Source organism: Ovis canadensis, chromosome 14 (genome assembly GCF_042477335.2).
Source record: "Ovis canadensis isolate MfBH-ARS-UI-01 breed Bighorn chromosome 14, ARS-UI_OviCan_v2, whole genome shotgun sequence".
NCBI classification, from domain to species: Eukaryota; Metazoa; Chordata; class Mammalia; order Artiodactyla; family Bovidae; genus Ovis; species Ovis canadensis.
This window is the reverse complement of record NC_091258.1, coordinates 67,791,842-67,811,143: the sequence shown is the minus strand read 5'-3', so window position 1 is coordinate 67,811,143 and position 19,302 is coordinate 67,791,842. Positions and strand designations below refer to the sequence as shown.

At 42.5% G+C, this 19,302-nt stretch overlaps 1 protein-coding gene and 1 pseudogene across 1 annotated transcript; one reads left to right on the top strand and one right to left on the bottom strand.

The window, feature by feature from the left end:
- Nucleotides 1-2,475: 2,475 nt before the first annotated feature.
- Nucleotides 2,476-17,913, top strand: LOC138418236 (sulfotransferase 2A1-like). The gene is made up of 6 exons (XM_069549301.1): nucleotides 2,476-2,763; nucleotides 6,633-6,841; nucleotides 7,968-8,094; nucleotides 13,558-13,652; nucleotides 15,774-15,951; nucleotides 17,480-17,913. The coding sequence occupies exons 1-6, from the start codon at nucleotides 2,628-2,630 to the stop codon at nucleotides 17,590-17,592; spliced, it is 858 nt and encodes a 285-aa protein (XP_069405402.1). The 5' UTR covers nucleotides 2,476-2,627; the 3' UTR covers nucleotides 17,593-17,913.
- On the bottom strand, nucleotides 10,065-12,857 carry LOC138418235 (dnaJ homolog subfamily A member 1 pseudogene; annotated as a pseudogene).
- Nucleotides 17,914-19,302: the final 1,389 nt, after the last annotated feature.

Sequence of the window (19,302 nt, the reverse complement as noted above, 5' to 3'; positions counted from 1 at the left end):
CATTAATTCTAAGTATGTTAATGATGAAACGGCAAATAAGAACTGGATCTTGCCATGTAATTTCACCCTCATACCTGTGAGTCTAAAGCAAGTTCTTGTCTCTTATGCTTAGAAAGAGAGATTTCAGGGACTTCCCTAGTGGTCCAGTGGTTAAAACTCTGTGCTTCCAATGCAGAGATCCCTGCATTGGGAACTAAGATCCCACAGGCTACACAGAGTGGCCAAAAAAAAAAAAAAAAGAAAAGAACAAATAGATTTCTTAAAAAAATAGGTTGCTATTAAAAAAAAAGTGTGAAAGGTTTAAATCCATGGTATCCCAATTTCACTGTAGCTCATTGTCACTACATCTATTTATTTAGTTTTAATTTTGATGTTTTAAGGGCTTCCCTGAAATCTCAGTTGGTAAAGAACCGCTCTGCAATGCAGGAGAACCCTGTTCAATTCCTGGGTCAGGAAGATCCTCTGGAAAAGGAATAGGCCACCCATTCCTATTCTGGCCTAGAGAATTCCAAGGACTTTATAGCCCATGGGGTTGCAAAGAGTTGGACATGACTGAGCAACTTTTTTTATTTTTAATTATCTTCAAACTTAGGGGAATCTTGCAAGCAATACACACAAAATTCTTGTGTATAATTCACACAGATTTACCAACACTAACCTGTTGTTAACATTTACTAGATTACGCTCTCATTTCTTTCACTCTAATATACAATATAAACGTTTTCAGCCATTTGAGAGTAAGTTACAGAAATCCTTTCCTTTTATCCTTCAAAACTTCAGTGTACGGGGCTTCTCTGGTGGCTCAGTAGTTAAGAATCCACTTGTCAATGCAGGAGACACGGGTTCTTCCCTGGTCTGTGAAATCCCACATGTCCCAGAGCAACTAAGCCCGTGCGCCACAACTATTGAGCCTGTGCTCGAGAGCTCGGGAGCCACAACTCTGAAGCCCTCGGGCCCGAGAGCCCTGCTCCACAGGAGAAACCGCAGCAATGAGATGCCTGCTCACCTCAATTAGAGAGTAGCCCTGCTCGCCACAACTAGAGAAAAAGCCTGGGCAGCAACTAAGACCCAGCAGAGTTAAAAATAAATAAATACAATTATTCTTAAAAAGCTTTATATTTTCTAAGATCAAAAATATTTCACTTATAATCCACAAAAATGACAGAAATCAGGGAAGTTTGTATTGATGCAATGTTACTATCTAATCCACAGCGTGCATTCAAATGTGGTCAACTCTCCCAATAATGAAATAACAGCCTTTTCTGTGGTCTAGAAGTCAATCCAGGGTTTAGTTTACATTCTCCTCTATCTGGAACATATCCTCAGCTTTTCTTTTCTTTTTTAAATAACATTTGATCATTTAAATGGTGCCAGACAATAGTTTCAGAGAAGATCCTCAATAAGAGTTTATACAATGTGTTCTCATGAATACCTTATGTTTTAAATATGTTCATATAAAAAGGAGGGAAGGTAAGGAGTTCCCTGTGGAGGCACTCCAGTGGTTAAGACTCTGAGCTTCCAAAGCAAGGGGTATGGGTTCAATCTCTGATCAGAGAACTAAGATCCCACATGACATGAGGCATGGCCAAAACATTTAGAAAAAAAAAAGACGGGGAGAGTAAATTTACCATGGGAAAATCCAACAAACATTACTTCTGCCAGGTGATCAAAGTCAACATCAACAATGAGATGTCAGGTTGATAGTAAATACCCTCTGAGTGTTGTGACTGTACTAGTATTTTTCCTCTGTGATCTTCCTCTCCAAAACCCAGAAACCCAGTCTAATTATGAGAAAAACATTGGGCACACCCCAAGAGAGGGACCTTTTCCAAAATACCTGACCAGTAATCAATCCTCAAAACTGTCAAAGTCATCAAAGACAAGGAAAGTCTGAGAAACTGTCATAGCCGAGACCTAAGGAGACATGAAGACCCAATGTAACATCGTGTCTGAGATGGGACCTTGGGCCAAAGAAAGGATATTAGGTAAAAACTAAGGAAGTCTGAATAAAGTATGGACTATGAGAATTCTTTACAATTTTCCTATATATTTAAAAGTGTTGAAAAAATGACAAAGCTTATTTAATATATATATTTTTAAGGCTTCCCTGGTGGTCCAGCGGTTAGGATTCTGCCTGCCAGTACAAGGGACACAGGTTCAATACCTGGTCTGGGAAGTTTTTACATGCCATGGCAGAACTTAGCCCCTGTGCCACATACTCAGCCCAGCTGCCTAGAACCCCTGCTTGGCAAAAAGAGAGTAACCCCTGCTTGCTGCAGCTAGAAAAAGCTCACACACAGCAATGAAGACCTAACCCAGCCAATATATAAATAATTCTTAAAGATATACATCTTTAATCCACCACATGTCTACACCCTCCATCTTGTTACTAAACTCCTGGTTCCCTCCCATGAAGTCAAACTCAGGTCACCCCAGAATGTTCTCCGAATGACTTCACGGTTGCCCAATATTATCAATCTTGTGACCCTATCTTTTTATGGGCAGGCACGCTCATTAACAACCTGGGAGAGATTAATGATTGTTCCATGTTGACTATAAAACAGATCTCCCAGTCCAGTAGTGACTACGGCTAAAAGGCTCACGAGAGGTAGACAGAGCTCATTGTCATGACGGGAAAGTTTGTGTGGTTTGAAGGGATACCCTTCCCAAGTGCGGATTACTCACCTGAACTCCTGAGAGAGGTGCAGGAGAGTTTCCTTGTTAAAGATGAGGATGTCTTACTGCTGACTTTCCCCAAATCAGGTAAGGAAGCAGGATCAGGTACTGACAGGCTGTGGCTGTGGCCCTCATCCTTCAGTAGACAGATGGAAGGCTTTCTGTATGCTGGCAATGCATTAGGGGGATAGAAACGTGCACTGATACCACTGGTGTCCAGAGAAAAGGGTTGAGCCAGGCAGTTACATAGTCAGCTGAGTGCTCAGAGGATGTAGTCAAAGGCATCGGAGGAAACCATGGGAATGAAGCCTAAGGCAGATTCGGCTGTTTGTAGAGAGGAGTGGAGGAAGACGGAGAGTGAAGTCTGTAGAGGAAATGTGTGCTGTTGTTTAGTTGCTCGGTCCTGTCTGCCTCATTGTGAAACCCCATAAACTATAGCCCACCAGGCTCCTCTGTCCATGGGATTCTCCAGGTAAGAATATTGGAGACAGCTGCCATCTCCTTCTCCAGGGGATCTTCCTGACCCAGGGCTTGAGTCCTAATCTCTCTGTCTCCTGCACTGGCATGTGGATTCTTTACCACTGAGCCCCCAGAGAAGTCCTAGAAGAAGTAGGCTGCTGTTGCTGCTAAGTCGCTTCAGTCGTGTCCGACTCTGTGCGACCCCATAGACGGCAGCCCACCAGGCTCCCCCGTCCCTGGGATTCTCCAGGCAAGAACACTGGAGTGGCTTGCCATTTCCTTCTCCAGTGCATGAAAGTAAAAAGTGAAAGTAAAGTCGCTCAGTCGTGTCCAACCGGCTCTTCACAACCCCATGGACTGCAGCCCACCAGGCTCATCCGTCCATGGTATTTTCCAGGCAAGAGTACTGGAGTGGGTTGCCATTGCCTTCTCCAGGAGTAGGGGAGGGAGGTAATTCTGTGAGATGATGTAATAGTTAGTTAGCTTGATAGTGATAGTCTTTTCACAATGTGACATGTAACAAACGAACACGAACACCTTAGATATTCACATTCCTTTTTAAACAGAATGTAGCTTCTTGCTTTTATTATTGCTATTGATTCATTTCAGACTGTGTTAGGTCTTCGCTGTTCCGTGGGCCTTCTCTAGTTGCAGTGTGAGGGCTTCTCTAGAGGTAACTTCTCTTGTTGTGGAGCTGGGTTCCAGGGTTTCAGTAGTTGTGACTTATGGCTTAGTAGTTACAGCACATGGGCTTAGTTGCCCCACTGCCTGTGGGATCTTCCCGGGTCAGGGATCGAACCCATTTCACCTTCATTAGCAGACAGATTCTTTACCACTGAGACCCCGGGGATGCCCTATTTCTGCTTTATATGAAAGAGACAATAAGCTCCCTGCTAGCAGAAACAAGCATTATCCTGTTATTTGTATAATATAATGGAGCAATGGAGAGTTTAGTCTTTCCAAGTTGCCCCTACTGTTTTTGAACTGAGGGTGTTAAATATATACATCCTTAATTTGTTAGCAATAAGTCAATAAAACAAGGTGGAGGGCTGGGGTGGGGGAATAAAACATAACTACCACAGCCAAAAAGCAAAATTGAAGAAATGGCACTAAATTGAGATAAAAAAGAGTGAACGTGGGGCTTCCCTGGGTGTCTAGAGGTTATGAATCCGCCTGCCAATGGAAGGAGGAAAGGTTCAATCCCTGGTCAGGGAAGATCCCACATCCTGTGGCGCAACTAAGCCTGTACGCCGCAACCACTGAGCCAGTGCTCCAGGGCACACAGGCCACAGCTGCTGAGGCCCATGTGCCTGGAGCCTGTGCTCCGCAACAAATGAAGCCACCACGATGAGAAGGCTTCTCGGTAGCCCCTGCTCACTGCAACTAGAGGGCCCACGTGCAGCAATGAAGACTCAGCACAGCCCTAAATAATACAATAAATAAATAACTTTTTTTTAAAAAAAAAAGAAAGAATTAGCAGCAGGAAAATAGAATGTTTTTCTTTTTTCAAGACATAGTGAATGTGAAATTATTTCAGGAAAAGAGATATTTTCCAGGACTTCCCTGAAGGTCCAACGGTTAACAATCTGCCTGCCGATGCAGGGCACATGGGTTCAGTCCCTGGTCCAGGACGATCCTCCACGCTGTGGAGCAATTATGCCCGTGTGCCACAACTACCATAGCCTGCAGGCTCTCGAGCCCATGCTCTGCAACAAGAGAAGTCACTGCAATGAGAAGCCCGAGCATCACAGCTAGAGAGTAGCCCCCTGCTCACCCCAACTGGAGAAAGCCCAAGTGCAGCAAGACCCAGCCAAAAATAACTGCATAAATAAACATAACTTTTCAAAAAGGAGAGACTTTCCAGGAAAGGTATCAGCATGGATAGTGATCAGGAACTGGAAAAAGAACTTGATAAATTTACTGAACTGAAAGGATATGGATCATATATCTACGAGGGGTGGGGTCATAGAGGGACTGTGATTGGGCAAGAAGCAAGGCTGAAGTCATTGGAAGTGCTGTGGTAATGATAAACCAAGGGCAGTGGGAATCTGTTCAAAGTCCAAGAGCAATGGGAACAGGTTCAAAGGTTTTAAGCAATAGCCGATGCATAGAAGCAACCCAACGGTCCATTAACAGATGAATGGATAAACATAATTTACTATCTACATATTTAGAATATTATTCAGCCTTAGAAAGGAATGGAGTTCTGTGACTTGCTACAACACGGACAAACTATGAAGACGTAGTGTGTATGGACTGAAGTGAAAGGCTTAGTCACCCAGTTGTGTCTGAGTCTTCGTGATCCCATAGATTCTAGCCCTTCAGGCTCCTCTGTCCATAGGATTCTCCAGGCAAGAACGCTGTAGTTGTAGCCATTCCCTTCTCCAGCAGATCTTCCCAACCCAGGGATTGAACCTGGGTCTCCTGCATTGCAGGCAGATTTTTTATCATCTGAGCCACCAAGCTCTGCCTGGTTTGTATGACTCCACTTAAATGGGGTATCAGAAACAGAAAGTAACATGGTTACCAGGGACTGGAAGGAGAAGAAAATGGGAAGTTGTTACTTAATAGGCACAGAGGTTCAGCTATGCAAGATGGAAAAATTCTGGAGATCGTTTGCACAACCATGTAAATATACTTAACCCTAGAGAGCTATACAGGACTGCCTGGTGGCTCAATGGTAAAGAGTCCTCCTGCCTATGCAGGAGATGTGGGTACAATCCCTGGGTCGGGAAGATCCTCTGGAGAAGGAAATGGCAACCCACTCCAGTATTCTGTTTTTCTTTATTTTTAAATTAATTTATTTAGTTTAATTGGAGGCTGATTACTTTATAATATTGTAGTGGTTTTGCCATACATTGACATGAATCTGCCACAGGTGTACATGTGCTCCCCATCCTGAACCCCCTTTCCACCTCCCTCCCCATTCCATTCCTCTGGGTCATCCCAGTGCACCAGCCCTGAGCACCCTGTCTTATGCAGCGAACTTGGACTGGCGATCTATTTCATATATGTTAACATACATGTTTCAATGCTATTCTCTCAAATCATCCCATCCTCGCCTTCTCCCACAGAGTCCAAAAGTCTGTTCTTTACATCTGTGTCTCTTTTGCTCTCTGGTATATAGGGTCATTGTTACCATCTTTCTAAATTCCATATATATGCATTAATATACTGTATTGGTGTTTTTCTTTCTAACTTACTTCACTCTGTATAATAGACTCCAGTTTCATCCACCTCATAAGAACTGATTCAAATGCATTCTTTTTAATAGCTGCCACGCCGGTATTCTTGCCTGGGAAATCCCAAGGACAGAGGAGCCTGGTGGGCTATAGTCCATGGGGTTGCAAAAAGAATTGGATATAACTGACAGGCTAAACAACTGAACTGTAATTTAAAGATGGTTAAGTTGGTACCTTTTATGATCTGTATACATTATAAGAATTTTTTTAAGTCAGATTACAATGATTGATCATATTTTTCCTTTCTTTATCTAGGAACAAACTGGTTGATTGAAACTGTCTGCTTGATTTACTCCAAGGGGGATCCCAAGTGGGTCCAATCTGAGCCCATTTGGGACCGCTCCCCCTGGGTAGAGACTAGGACTGGGTATGAATTACTAAAGGAGAAGGAAGGCCCACGTCTCATCAGTTCTCACCTACCCATCCAACTCTTCCCCAAGTCTTTCTTCAAATCCAAGGCCAAGGTCAGTGTACAGCAGTCAAGACACTCTTCATCAGGGCTTCCCTGGTGGGCCAGTGGTGCTCTGTTGTTTAAGCTATGTCCAACTCTTTGCAGCGCCATGGACTGTAAGCCACCAGGCTACTCTGTCCCTGGGATTCTCCAGGCAAGAATACTGGAGTGGGTTGCCATGCCCTCCTCCAGGGGATCTTCCCAAGCCAGGGATCGAAGCTGCAGCTCCTGTGTCTCCTGCATTGCAAATGGATTATTTACTGTTGAGCCAGCAGGGAAGCCCCAATGCGGGGACACAAGTTCAGTCCCTGGTCAGGGAAGCTCTGCATGCCGTGGGGTGCAGCCAAAAAACAAAAATATAAAATAAAGATAGGCTTGAGCAATGCTTGTTAAACTTTAATTTGCCTAGGAATCTCTTGGAGATCTGATTGAAATGCAATTGTATTCAGGTGGTATGGGGTAGGACCTGGGAGTCTGTGTTTGATGGTGACACAACCACACTGCTGCTGCTGCTAAGTCGCTTCAGTCGTGTCCGATTCTGTGCGACCCCAGAGACAGCAGCCTGCCAGGCTCCCCCGTCCCTGTACTGAAATACAAATGTGTAGATCATTCTGTAGGTTATGCTAGCCAGGTGTAAGCCAGAGACCAAGGGAAACGATAATGCCAAAATCTTAGAAAACCACGTTTAAAGTCGAACTAGAATTTTTAAGTGTATAATCCTCCTTTGTTGCTCTAAATAATAGTAATAATAATTAGCCAGTTTAATTAAATAAATACCTCCTGCCATTTATGTAGAAGCACCAGAGAGTCGCTCATATGAGAAGCAGCATACTTACATCAACGCCTAAATTCAGGGTGATTACTTCATGACTAGTTTTTCTAACCACTCTGTGTTCCTATATCCGGCTGATACTTTGGTTGGTTGGCTTGTTTGGCTGTACCACACAGCAGGTGGGATCCTATTTCACTGACTCGGGATCAAACCCACATCCCCTGCTGTGGAAGCACAGAACCTTAACCACTTGACACCCCCAGGGAATTCTTTGGCTTTTTCTCCATTTTTATGAAAATCAAGAAGGTTGGGGAAAAAAAGGTTAGAAAGTGACTTGATTTTTCCTTATCCTATTTTTCTCTTTCAGATGGTCTACCTCGTCCGAAATCCCAGAGATGTTTTTGTGTCTGGTTATTTTTTCTGGAGGAGTGCAAAATTTGTTAAGAGACCACAGTCACTAGAACAATACTTTGAATGGTTCATCCAAGGAAACAGTGAGTGAATGTGAAATATGAAAGCGAGGGGTTGCCAGAGTCCTTCATCAGACCTCTTTTTTTCTTTTAAAGGCAACCTGATGTCTCTACATCTTCCCAAGCCATGAGTATCTCCATCACCACCGGAAGCCAGATTTTCTAAATCCACATACTGCCTTGTAGAGCAGCAGAACCGCAACCAGCCTTTTTGCCCCAACTATCCTCGCTATTTTCTGAGTCTCAGGATCTGTCTAATATTAGCACTGAGCACTCATATTCTTTCCTCTACTCTCCTAATCTATGACTTTCTGAAACTCAGCTTTCATTGGCTTTCTGGACAAGACCATCCTGACTTTTCACCATTTTTCAGATTCATCTTCTTTATTCCTTTATTTGTTTGTTTTTGGCCACACTGGGTCTTCACTGCTGGGCGGGTTTTTCTCCAGTTGCTGAGAGTAAGGGCAACTCTTCACTGCATGCACGGGCTTCTCGTTGCAGCGGCTTCTCCTGGTGTGGAGCTGGGGCTCTAGGGTGCTCCAACCTCAGTAGGTGTGGCACGTGGGCTGAGTAATTGCAACTCCCGAGATGAAGATCAAAGATCCCAGACCTAGCCCAGACAAACAAATTTTTTTTTTTTAAAAAAGAAAAGCTCAGACACAGTAGTGTTAGTTGCTCAGCTGTGTCCAACTCTTTGCGACCCCACGGACTGTGGCCTGCCAGGCTCCTCTGGCCATAGAATTCTCCCAGCGAGAAAACTGGAGTGGGTTCCCAAACAACTAACAGGAACGAGACTCCACCCATTAGCTGATGATTGGATTAAAGCTTTACTGAGAGAGGCTCTGTCCACCAGAGCAAGACACAGAGATGAATGAATGATACACTGGAAGGAATCAGTAGCAGAATAACTGAGGCAGAATGAATGAATAAGTGACCTGGAGGACAGAATGGTGGAAATCACTGCCACAGAACAGAATATAGAAAAAAGAATGAAAAAATAGAAAATGAAGACAGCCCAAGAAGCCTCTGGGACAACTTTAAAGGCACCAACATTTGCATTATAGGAGTCTCAGAAGAAAAAGAGAGAAAGGACCCAAGAAAATATTTAAAGAGATAATAGCTGAAAACTTCATAAATAGTCAACCAAGTGCAGGAAGCTCAGAGAGTTCTAGCAGGATACACCCAAAGAGGAACCCACCGAGACACATGGTCATCAAACTGACGAAAACTAAGGACAAAGATCAAATATTAAAAGCAACAAGGGAAAATGACAAATGACATATAAGGGAGAGCCCACCAGGTTTATCAGCTGATCTCTCAACAGAAACTCTACAAGCCGGAAGGGAATGGCACAATATATTTAAAGTGACGAAAGGGAAGAACTGACCACCGAGAACACTCTACCCAACAAGACTCTCATTCAGACTTGATGGAGAAATCAAAAACTTTCCAGACAAGCAGAAGTTAAGAGAATTCAGCGCCACCAAACCAACTTTACAACAAATGCTAAAGGAACTTTTCTAGGCAGGAAACACAAGAGAAGGGAAAGACCTAAACAAAACACACCGGAAACAATTAAGAAAATGGTAATAGGATCATACACATCAATAATTAACTTCCATGTAAATGGATTAAATGCACCAACCAAAAGATACAGACTGAGTGATCGGAGGAAAACGTGTATATATGCACTTCCACTTACCACATCGCTCTACTTAACCACCCAAATTGTACATGATTATTTTTTATATGATTGAGTTAATCACATTTCCATTATGGATTGCGATTTTAATTATCTTTTAATTTTTGTCTGGCTATTGATTGTGAAAAACTAATAACTATCTTTTATTATTGTGATTATGTAACTATTACTCACTTAATACCATTGCATCATGATTGATTAACAGAAAACAATAGAATTCTATATCTCCAAAACTACCATTTAATAGAAAAACCTGTCATCACTTTTTATTTTTATTTTTATTTTTTTTAGCTTTTATATTCGAGTTTATTCTTCATTTAACTTTTAAACACTACTATAGTTGAATATTAAAACAAAAGCAAGTAGTGAGCATATTATGATTATAGTCCTTCACTCAATCACTACTGCAAATAAAACACCAGCAGTGAGTGTTATTCACAGGCCCTACTAAGAGGTCTGACACTGAACACCACCCCGAGGATGATGTTCATCATCCTCATATGCTTCTCCATTGTAATGGCGCCGTCTTTCCTGATTTGGATCAAAGTCCACTAATTCTACCTGGTCCATTTCATCAGTCTCTTCTACTTCCTTCCTCTCAGGCAGAAGTTTTTCCAGCAAAGAGAGTTTATCAGGAGAGAGAAAGCCATTCTCAGGAAAGTTTACCTTAAATTCAATGATTAGGCGACCCTTTTCATATGGCCTACGGTAAATTGGCATGCCTTCATTTAGCACACACTTGATATCTCCATGCTTGACAATCTGACCTGGATGAGAAGTGATGACTATGGTTCGGTTGTCAAGAGTAGATGTTGGCTTCTGGAAGCCACACAATGCCTCAACCAGCTGTATGTCCATACACATGAAAAGGTCTTCTCCTCGTCGAGTAAAAACAGCATGGTCCTTCTGATCTAAAACAATGATAATATCTCCTGGCTCCAGTCCTGGTTCTTGGTCTCCTTCACCATGGAATGTTATCTTCTGGCCATCTTTCATGCCTTTGTCAATATGAACTTCTAGAATTTTCTTTTCTCGAACTATCTTCCTTCCGTTGCAGCTTTTACATCTATCTTTAGGACTGATCCGCTCCCCATGGCCCTGGCACTCCATGCACACAGACTGAATTTGCTGAACCATTCCAGGTCCTATCTGATGAATTCTTATTTGCATTCCAGTACCTCGGCAATTGGGACAGCATTCTACTGCTCCTTTCTTACCACCTCGGCCTTCACATTTGTCACAAATCACATTCTTTTGCAGAGCTAGTTTTCTTGTTGCACCATTATATAAATCTTCTAAAGTTACTGTAAGTTGATGCACAACGTTTTTACCTCTCCTCTCTCTCTGCATCCTGCCTCCTCCTCCGAAAAACATATCAAAGATGTCCATGGGGGAGCCAAAACCACCACCTGCTCCACCTTCTTTAATTGCCTGTTCTCCTCCTTTGTCATATAATTCCCTTTTCTTTGCATCAGAGAGCACTTCGTAAGCTTGAGAAATCTGTTTAAACTTCTCGCCTTCATTTGGATTCTTATCAGGGTGGTACTTCAAGGCCAGTTTCCTGTAAGCCTTTTTCAATTCTTCTTGGGTGGCATTGGGTTTGACCCCCAAAACATCATAGTAAGTGGTTTCTTTCACCATTTTCTACAGCCGGTGAGCGGGCCGATGCCGGTGTGGGGGAGCGGGAAGGAGCGCGTTGCTGTGCGCAGCTCGGGCAGCCGCCGCTCCTCCCCTGTCATCACTTTTTAAAAGAAAGATACATATTAGAATCATCTTGAAATTTTTTGAAAAATACAAATGCCCAAGTTTTGCCTTTTTTCTCCAAAGCTCCAGATACGTTTCTAATAAGCAACCATCTTTAAAAACAACTGGATTTTATGCTGATCTTTTATCTAGCTTGTTTCACTTTTGCTATTTCATATTTGGTGATCCCATTTCATTTAGTTTATATTTTCCAATTTCTCCATCTCTTCCTTTTTTTCGATGTTCTTTCTCAAGCCTTTATCAAGTATAGTAGAAAAGCTTTCATATACATATATGTGTGTATATGAAATATGTATAATGTATATTTTAGAAACTTATGAATTTTTGCCTACTTATAAAACTTATAACATTTTGATCCCACTAGTATGAATAGAATGCTCAGTTTCTAATTAAAAAAAAGACTGCTGCTAAGTTGCTTCAGTCTTATCTGACTCTGTGCAACCCCATAGACGGCAGCCCACCAGGCTCCCCCGTCCCTGGGATTCTCCAGGCAAGAACACTGGAGTGGGTTGCCATTTCCTTCCCCAATGGGTGAAAGTGAAAAGTCAAAGTGAAGCCGCTCAGTCGCGTCCGACTCTTAGCGACCCCATGGACTGCAGCCCACCAGGCTCCTCCGCCCATGGGATTCTCCAGGCAAGAGTACTGGAGAGGGGTGCCATCGCCTTCTCCGAATGCAAAAAGCAACAAAGGTTTACCGTAGAGCACAGGGAACTGTAGTCAATATCTTGTAATAACCTATAATGGAAAATAATATACGCATATTGCTGTTGTTCAGTCACTAAGTTGTCTCTGACTCTTTTCGATCCCATGGACTGCAGCATGACAGGATCTTCTGTCCTCCACTATCTCACAGAGTTTGCTCAGATTCGTGTCCATTGAGTTGGTAATGCTATCTGACCATCTCATCTTCTGCCTCCCCCTTCTCCTTTTGCCTTCAATCTTTCCCAGCATCAAGGTCTTTTCCAGTGAGTCGGCTCTTTGCCTCAAGTGGCCAAAGGATTGTAGCTTCAGCTTCAGCATCAGTCCTTCCAGAGAATATTCAGGGTTAATTTCCTTAGGATTGACTGGTTTGATCTCCTTGCTGTCCAATATGTATAACTGAATCATCTTGCTATGCACCCGAAACATTGTAAGTCAACTATAGTTCAATATATATATATATACTAAGAAAGAAAAAAATACAGGGAAAGGAAATCTTCAAGAAGACATGCCTGAGAATTTCCTCATTGATGAAATCTGTTTGAAGAACCACAAAGCCTTGCAAAGAATTATTACAAATAAATCACCTAGCCTCTAAGAAAGCTATAGTAGAAAAAAGGAAAGAAAACCTTAAACCAGAGGAAAGACACTTTCTCAAAGAATAATGATTCCAAAAGCAACATTGAAGCAAGATGATGGTGAGGGTGGAACACCTAACTACTAAACATTCGAAAGGCAGAACATATTAGGGGCAACCAGAACGCTGCTTCTCAGGTCACATGGCTCTCTGGACAAGATCCCCTTACAGCATATAAAGCTGTATACAAAACCTGCTCCAAGTGAACTAGCCTTGTCGTATTTTACCGGGTTTCTAGATTTTTTGTTTGTTTATTTTTGACTACGCTGGGTCTTCATTGCTTTGCTCGGGCTTTGGTTGTGGCGAGAGGGGCTGCTCTCTAGCTGCAGTGTGAGAGCCCCTCATTGCGGTGCCTTGTCTTTGTTGTGGAGCATGGGCTCTAGGCGTGTGGGCTTTGGGAGTTGTGGCCCACGGCTTCAGTTGCTCCGAGTCATGGGGAATCTTCCTGGTCCAGGGATCGAACCCTCGTCCCCTGCACTGGCAGGCCGATTCTTGTCCACTGCGCCACCAAGGAAGTCCTAGGCTATTTAAAGGGCTAATGCCTGATGCTGGATACTAGTTACAACAAGCATAAAGGTGCCCTGCGCTGTGCTAGCATTTATGTCCACAGAGTGAACGTATATATGAGTCCCTGCTTTCATTCCATGTGTCATCTGCTCACTCTTCCTACCTCCCCTGTACGCAGTGCCATTTGGATCATGGTTCGACCACACTCGGGGCTGGATGTCCATGAGAGACAAGGAGAACTTCCTGGTACTGAGCTATGAAGAGATGAAATGGGTAACAATTGCTCTTATAATCAGCACACCCTTTCTCATCTTCACTCGCTCTAACTTCCCTCCCTTCTTTAGCCTGTGCATGGTCATTAGAAGTGAGAACTTAGCCACCCGGTCCTCATTGCCCCGCTTACGGTCAAACGCCATGCTCTCCTTTGTCATGTCTTCATCTCACCTTACAACATCCACGAGCTGACTCACTGGAAAAGACCCTGATGCTGGGAAAGATTAGAGGCAGGAGGAGAAGGGGATGACAGAGGATGAGATGGTTGGATGGCATCACCGACTCGATGGACGTGAGTTTGAGCAAGCTCCGGGAGTTGGTGATGGACAGGGAAGCCTGGCATGCTGCTGTCCATGGGGTTGCAAAGAGTTGGACACGACTGAGTGACTGAACTGAACTGAACAATATCCAAAGGGCTTTTTCCATATACTGAGGCAGAGTACAGTGGATTGTGCTCACACTGATCACTGGTTCTATCATTTCTAGAGGTATATCCCTTGGTGCTGCTGATAACCTAGTAGTGAGAGGGGTCTGAGAAAGAAGATGGGAATGCGTAGAAGCAAGCTGGGTTCCAGAGATGGTAGGAGAAAAATTAAGTCATAAAATCAATCAGTATGATTACTCTGAGGCCAAGTACTGAACTGAGCAGTGATAGGCAGGAAAAGTTGACATATGAAACTCAAAACCAATAAAGGTGATGAAACCACAGAGAGAAGAACTTTAACCTTTAGTGCTATCTTGGAGAAAAGAAAAATAACACAAACACTGGCTTTTGCTTCTATCTGAGAAACATTACTTTCCATCGTCTTCTTCCAGCTACTTCTATTTAATCCTCTATGGCGTCCACATGAATTTCCTTTTTACCAAGGAGTCTTTTGTAAATAACAATTTACTAAATAACAATTTACTCCAATAAATTGTTTTCTTTTCTCTCTCTCTCTTTTTTTTTTTTTCTGGGGGAGGGGGTGATTTTTGTTTGCTTGTTTGGTATTGCTTTCTTCCTTTTTCCTTCTTTTTTCTTTTTTCGATGTTTTTTGTTCTTTTATGTTTTACTGCTGTGTGTTTTCTTGTTAGATCATAGTGAAGGCTCATGGAATAAAGAAAGAAAATTAAAGCATTTTAGCTCTAAGAGGAAAGCCTCTGATTCAAAGCAAGGCCTTTCTGGTTATAAAACCTATTTTCTTTTAATCTCCCAGCATCATGGGCCAAGAACTAATTATTGAGATAATAAATAAGAAGACATGGTAAAGCTCTCTTGTGTTATTCAAATGTTAGTTGTGAAAAACAGCATTATTTGGGCACATAGCAAAGGCTTGAAATCAATTCCTTAAATTTTTGTCAAATTCTCCCTGAAACTCTCCTGTCTAATCCTGCTCAGAATTGTCTAGAAGCCCTTCTAAAGTCTCTTTGGAAAACTCAGTATGTTAGGGTTAAGGTGTCCTGAATTCAACTATACTGAGAAATCCATCATGGTCCTTCCATCATTTTTTCCCCAACTGTTCTCCCAGTCATTTTTTGTTTGTTTGTTTGTTTACTTTATTTCTTAAAACTTTTAGCTCAGTGGCAAAGAAATTGCCTGCCAATGCAGAAGCCCCAGGAGACACGGGTTCCATCCCTGAGTTGGGAAGATGCCCTGGAGGAGGAAATGGTAACTCACTCCAAGGCTCTTGCCTGGAAAACCCCGTGGACAGAAGAGTCTGGCGGGCTACAGTCCATGGGGTCACAGAGAGTCGGACACAGCTGAGCACACACAGGCATACTTGCTTTGCAGCGTTTGCTGCACAGCAAAGTGAATCAGCTAAGCGTTTACACATATCCCCTTTTTTGGACTTCCTTCCCATGTAGGTCACCGCAGAGCATTGGCTAGAGTCTCTGTGCATACAGCAGGTTCTCATAGGTCACCTATTCTTTACTTAGTAGCGACAGTGTCTATGTGTCAATGTCAGTCTCCCAGGTCACCCACTCTGGACTCCCCCAACTCTAGCCCTACTCACATCTTTACACTTCTTTCCTTTTTCCCTCTCCTCTCTCTCCCTCCTCTTTCTGCTGTCTCCTCCCCCTCATCTCCTTTTCTATGTCCTTGCTCTTTCACATAATCTCTCAGATTTTCTCTTCTTCTAGGACACGAGGAGCACTGTGGAGAAGATCTGCCAATTCCTGGGCAAGAAACTAGAACCAGAAGAACTGAACTCAGTCCTCAAAAACAGTTCTTTCCAAGTCATGAAAGAAAACAATATGTCCAATTTTTCCCTCCTGAAGGGTCAGTATTTAGAGGAGAATGGACATCTTTTGAGGAAAGGTAAAAGAAAATGTTCTTTCTTCAAAATGGATCAGAAAATGTACAAGTTATTCTTATGCTTACAACAGGGCACTAACTGTTGGGAGTAGGGACTGTTTGAATTTATCAACTTATATTGTTCATCACTTGAAAACGTCTCTTGTGAGCCCTTATGAGGGCATCTCTTTTTATAGTACTAAGGTGGGCTGCATGGTTCAAACTCTCTCTCTCTCAGAATTTAACATGGAAGATATCTCTTCTGCAAACAGTAACCAGGTTACTCCACTGTTCTTGCTAACTCGCTAGCTGTGACTGACCCAGAAAATAAGGACAGGATTGGGAAAGTTCATGTTTGTGTTACTCCTGGTGATTGAACATAGAGAAATATCCTCAACAACAACACAAATGTATGAAGAACAGCTCAATTGGAAAAAGGAAAGAGGAAAGACTTTTCACTTAGCTGAGAGCCTGTCTTGTTATCAGACATTATAAAGCCCCCCTATGATGAGAAATTAATCATGTCCATATCCTTGAACTCAAGATGAATGAACAGAATATACAGCATAGAGAGGGAGGAGCCTGTTTTCCCAGAATCCTAGAGTTCAAATAGATCGAGGATGTGATTCAGGCAAGGAACAAATAAAATGGACTTCCTGGTGGTCCAGCAACTAATACTCCATCTCCCAATACAGAGTGTGGGGTTCCTTCCCTGGTCAGGCAACTAGACCCCACATGCTGCAACCAAGGCTTCAAACGACACAGCTAAAGACCCCGCACGCGACAACAAAAATCAAAGATCTCCAGTGCCACAACTAAGACATGGCACAGCCAAATAAATAAATACAAATAAACAATTTTTAAAAAACCAGAAAGACCAGTTAGATTTCTAATACAATAATCCAGGTGAGAAATGATGTTAACTTGGATGTAGGTGGTAGAAATAGAGGTTGTGAAAAGTGGCTAAATATTGGTTATATCAGAAAATAGAGTTACATTATTGCTGACAAATTATACACTGGGAGAGAAAAGAACAAGGGAAATTGTTTCAAGCAGGCAGACGTCTAAATGGGTATGGCTGCCAGGCAGTAAAAAGCAACAAACCATTGGTCATTCTGCTTTATTAGCTATAATTTCCATGGCAAGCAGACAAGAAATAGATCAGGGCTTCATTGGTGGTCCAGGCATTAAGAATCAGCCTCTAGCGCAGGGGACGTGGGTACAGTCCCACATGCCTTGGGACACTGTAACTACTGAGCTCCTGACCCACAAGAGAAGCCACGGCAATGAGAAGTCCTAGCACAGCTGGAGAGGAGCCCCCAGCTGCCGCAGCTAGAGAAAGCCAGTAACAGCAACTGTGACCCAGTACAGCCATAAATAAATAGATGAATAATTTTTAAAATAAATAAAATAAAAGGTGTAAGAATGTATCATGTACTACTTAATAGCAACACACTTTTAAAAAGAAAAGCAATAGATCCAGGAAGACATGTAGTGGAGTCTTGAGACCGGACCCTAGATCTGATCAGAGTCTCTATTTTATGTTTATCAGGGATGACTGGGGACTGGAAAAATTACTTCACGGTGGCCCAAGCTGAAACCTTTGATAAACTATTCCGGGAGAAGATGGCAGACCTTCCGCAAGAGCTGTTCCCGTGGGAATAATGCTCTAAATCTTCCGGATTGTGTACGGATATTGATATTTGTTCTTCCGTCCTTATACATGTGAGTGACTGGAGGTAACTGCATAAAACCTGTTATTTCATCGTGGTGTTTTGAATGATCAAATCTCCGCATTTGACAACTTGACTGTTAAAATTTATCAGGGTACCCCTAATTCACTTTGTGGCATCTGACTTTTTAAAAATGTTGATCATATTTCATTTCATTCCTATAGAGTGGTAAAGAAATAATATAACTATTACCCCCCAATTATGTCCATTTTTAAATAAAACTGAGAAATAAAATTACAAAGCAGATGAGGCACCTTCTGTTTCCATTGCCTGTATCTCTACAATTTACCATTATGATGACCTTAAAGTCATCATATCATTTCCAACCAGGCATTATTATCTTAGTAGGTGGTGTTTGACCATAAACAATATATTGAATTTATGGAGGCTTTTTAAACCTAGAAAAATGGTGTCATGCATAATGCAGTCATCAACTTGCCTTTCAACTCAGTATTTCCTGTTTGGGCGTCACTGCTTGTTGATCGTAAAACTTCTTCAGTATTAGGTATTGAGATTTATAATTTAGTCACCTATCTTCCCTCGGATTAATTAGGATATCTTCCCTGCCAATTTCTCCTGATTTAAAACACGGCTTTAGCCTCACATATGGCCTAACCTTGGAGAATGTTAAATAAATGGATTTTTTAAATGTGATATATACAAACAATGGGATATTACTACTGAGTCTTAAAGAAGAAAGACGTTCTGTGAAATACGGATGAGCTCGAAGGGCACTCGTATTAGTGAAACAAGTCAGGCAGAAGAACAAATGGGGCGTGAGTCCACTTACAGAAGGAACACAAAAGAGTCAGACTCATAGAAAAAGAAGGCAGGATGGTGGTTGCCAAGGGCAGGGGGAAGGGGACAGGGGAGTGTCACTCATCAGGTACTGTCTCAGTCATACAAGATACAAGACTAGGTTCTAGGGACTTACTCTACAATGTTGTGCCTACAGTTAACAATACTGGGTTGTGCACTTAACACTTGGTTAGAGGACTTCCCTGGTGGTCCAGTGGTTAAAAATCCGCCTGCCCACACACGGGACACAGGTTCAATTCCTGGTCTGGGAACTGAGATCCCACATGCCACAGGGCAACTGAGCCTGTGCTCCACAACTACTGAGCCTGTGCTCCAGAGCCCGGAAGCCACAACTACTAAAGCCCTCAGGCCCTAGAGGCCATGCTCCACAGCAAGAGAAGCCACCACAATGAGAAGCCCGCACACGGCAGCTAGAGAAGAGCCCACGCAGCAGCGAAGACCCCGCACGGCCAAGAAAAAAAATAGATAAAAATAGATAAAATTCGTTAAAAAAAATTTTTTAATCAGTCAGTATACTTCACCATACCCACAGACTCAAGTAAGAAAATCACATAAGTGTATCAACTGATGCAGAAAAATCATTTAATAAAATTCAATATATATCCTTTTCTTCTAATGTTTGAGAACCAGCAGTTTTTTACTTTATTTTATTAAATTTTTGGCCTTACTGTGCAGCATGCAGGATCTTATATCCCCCCACTGGGATCAAACCTGCAGTGAGAAAACCAAGTCCCAACCACTAGACGGCCAGGGAAGTCCTCCAGTACAGATCTTTTTACCTCCTTGAGTAGGTGTATTCCCAAGTATTTTATTCTTTTGCTAC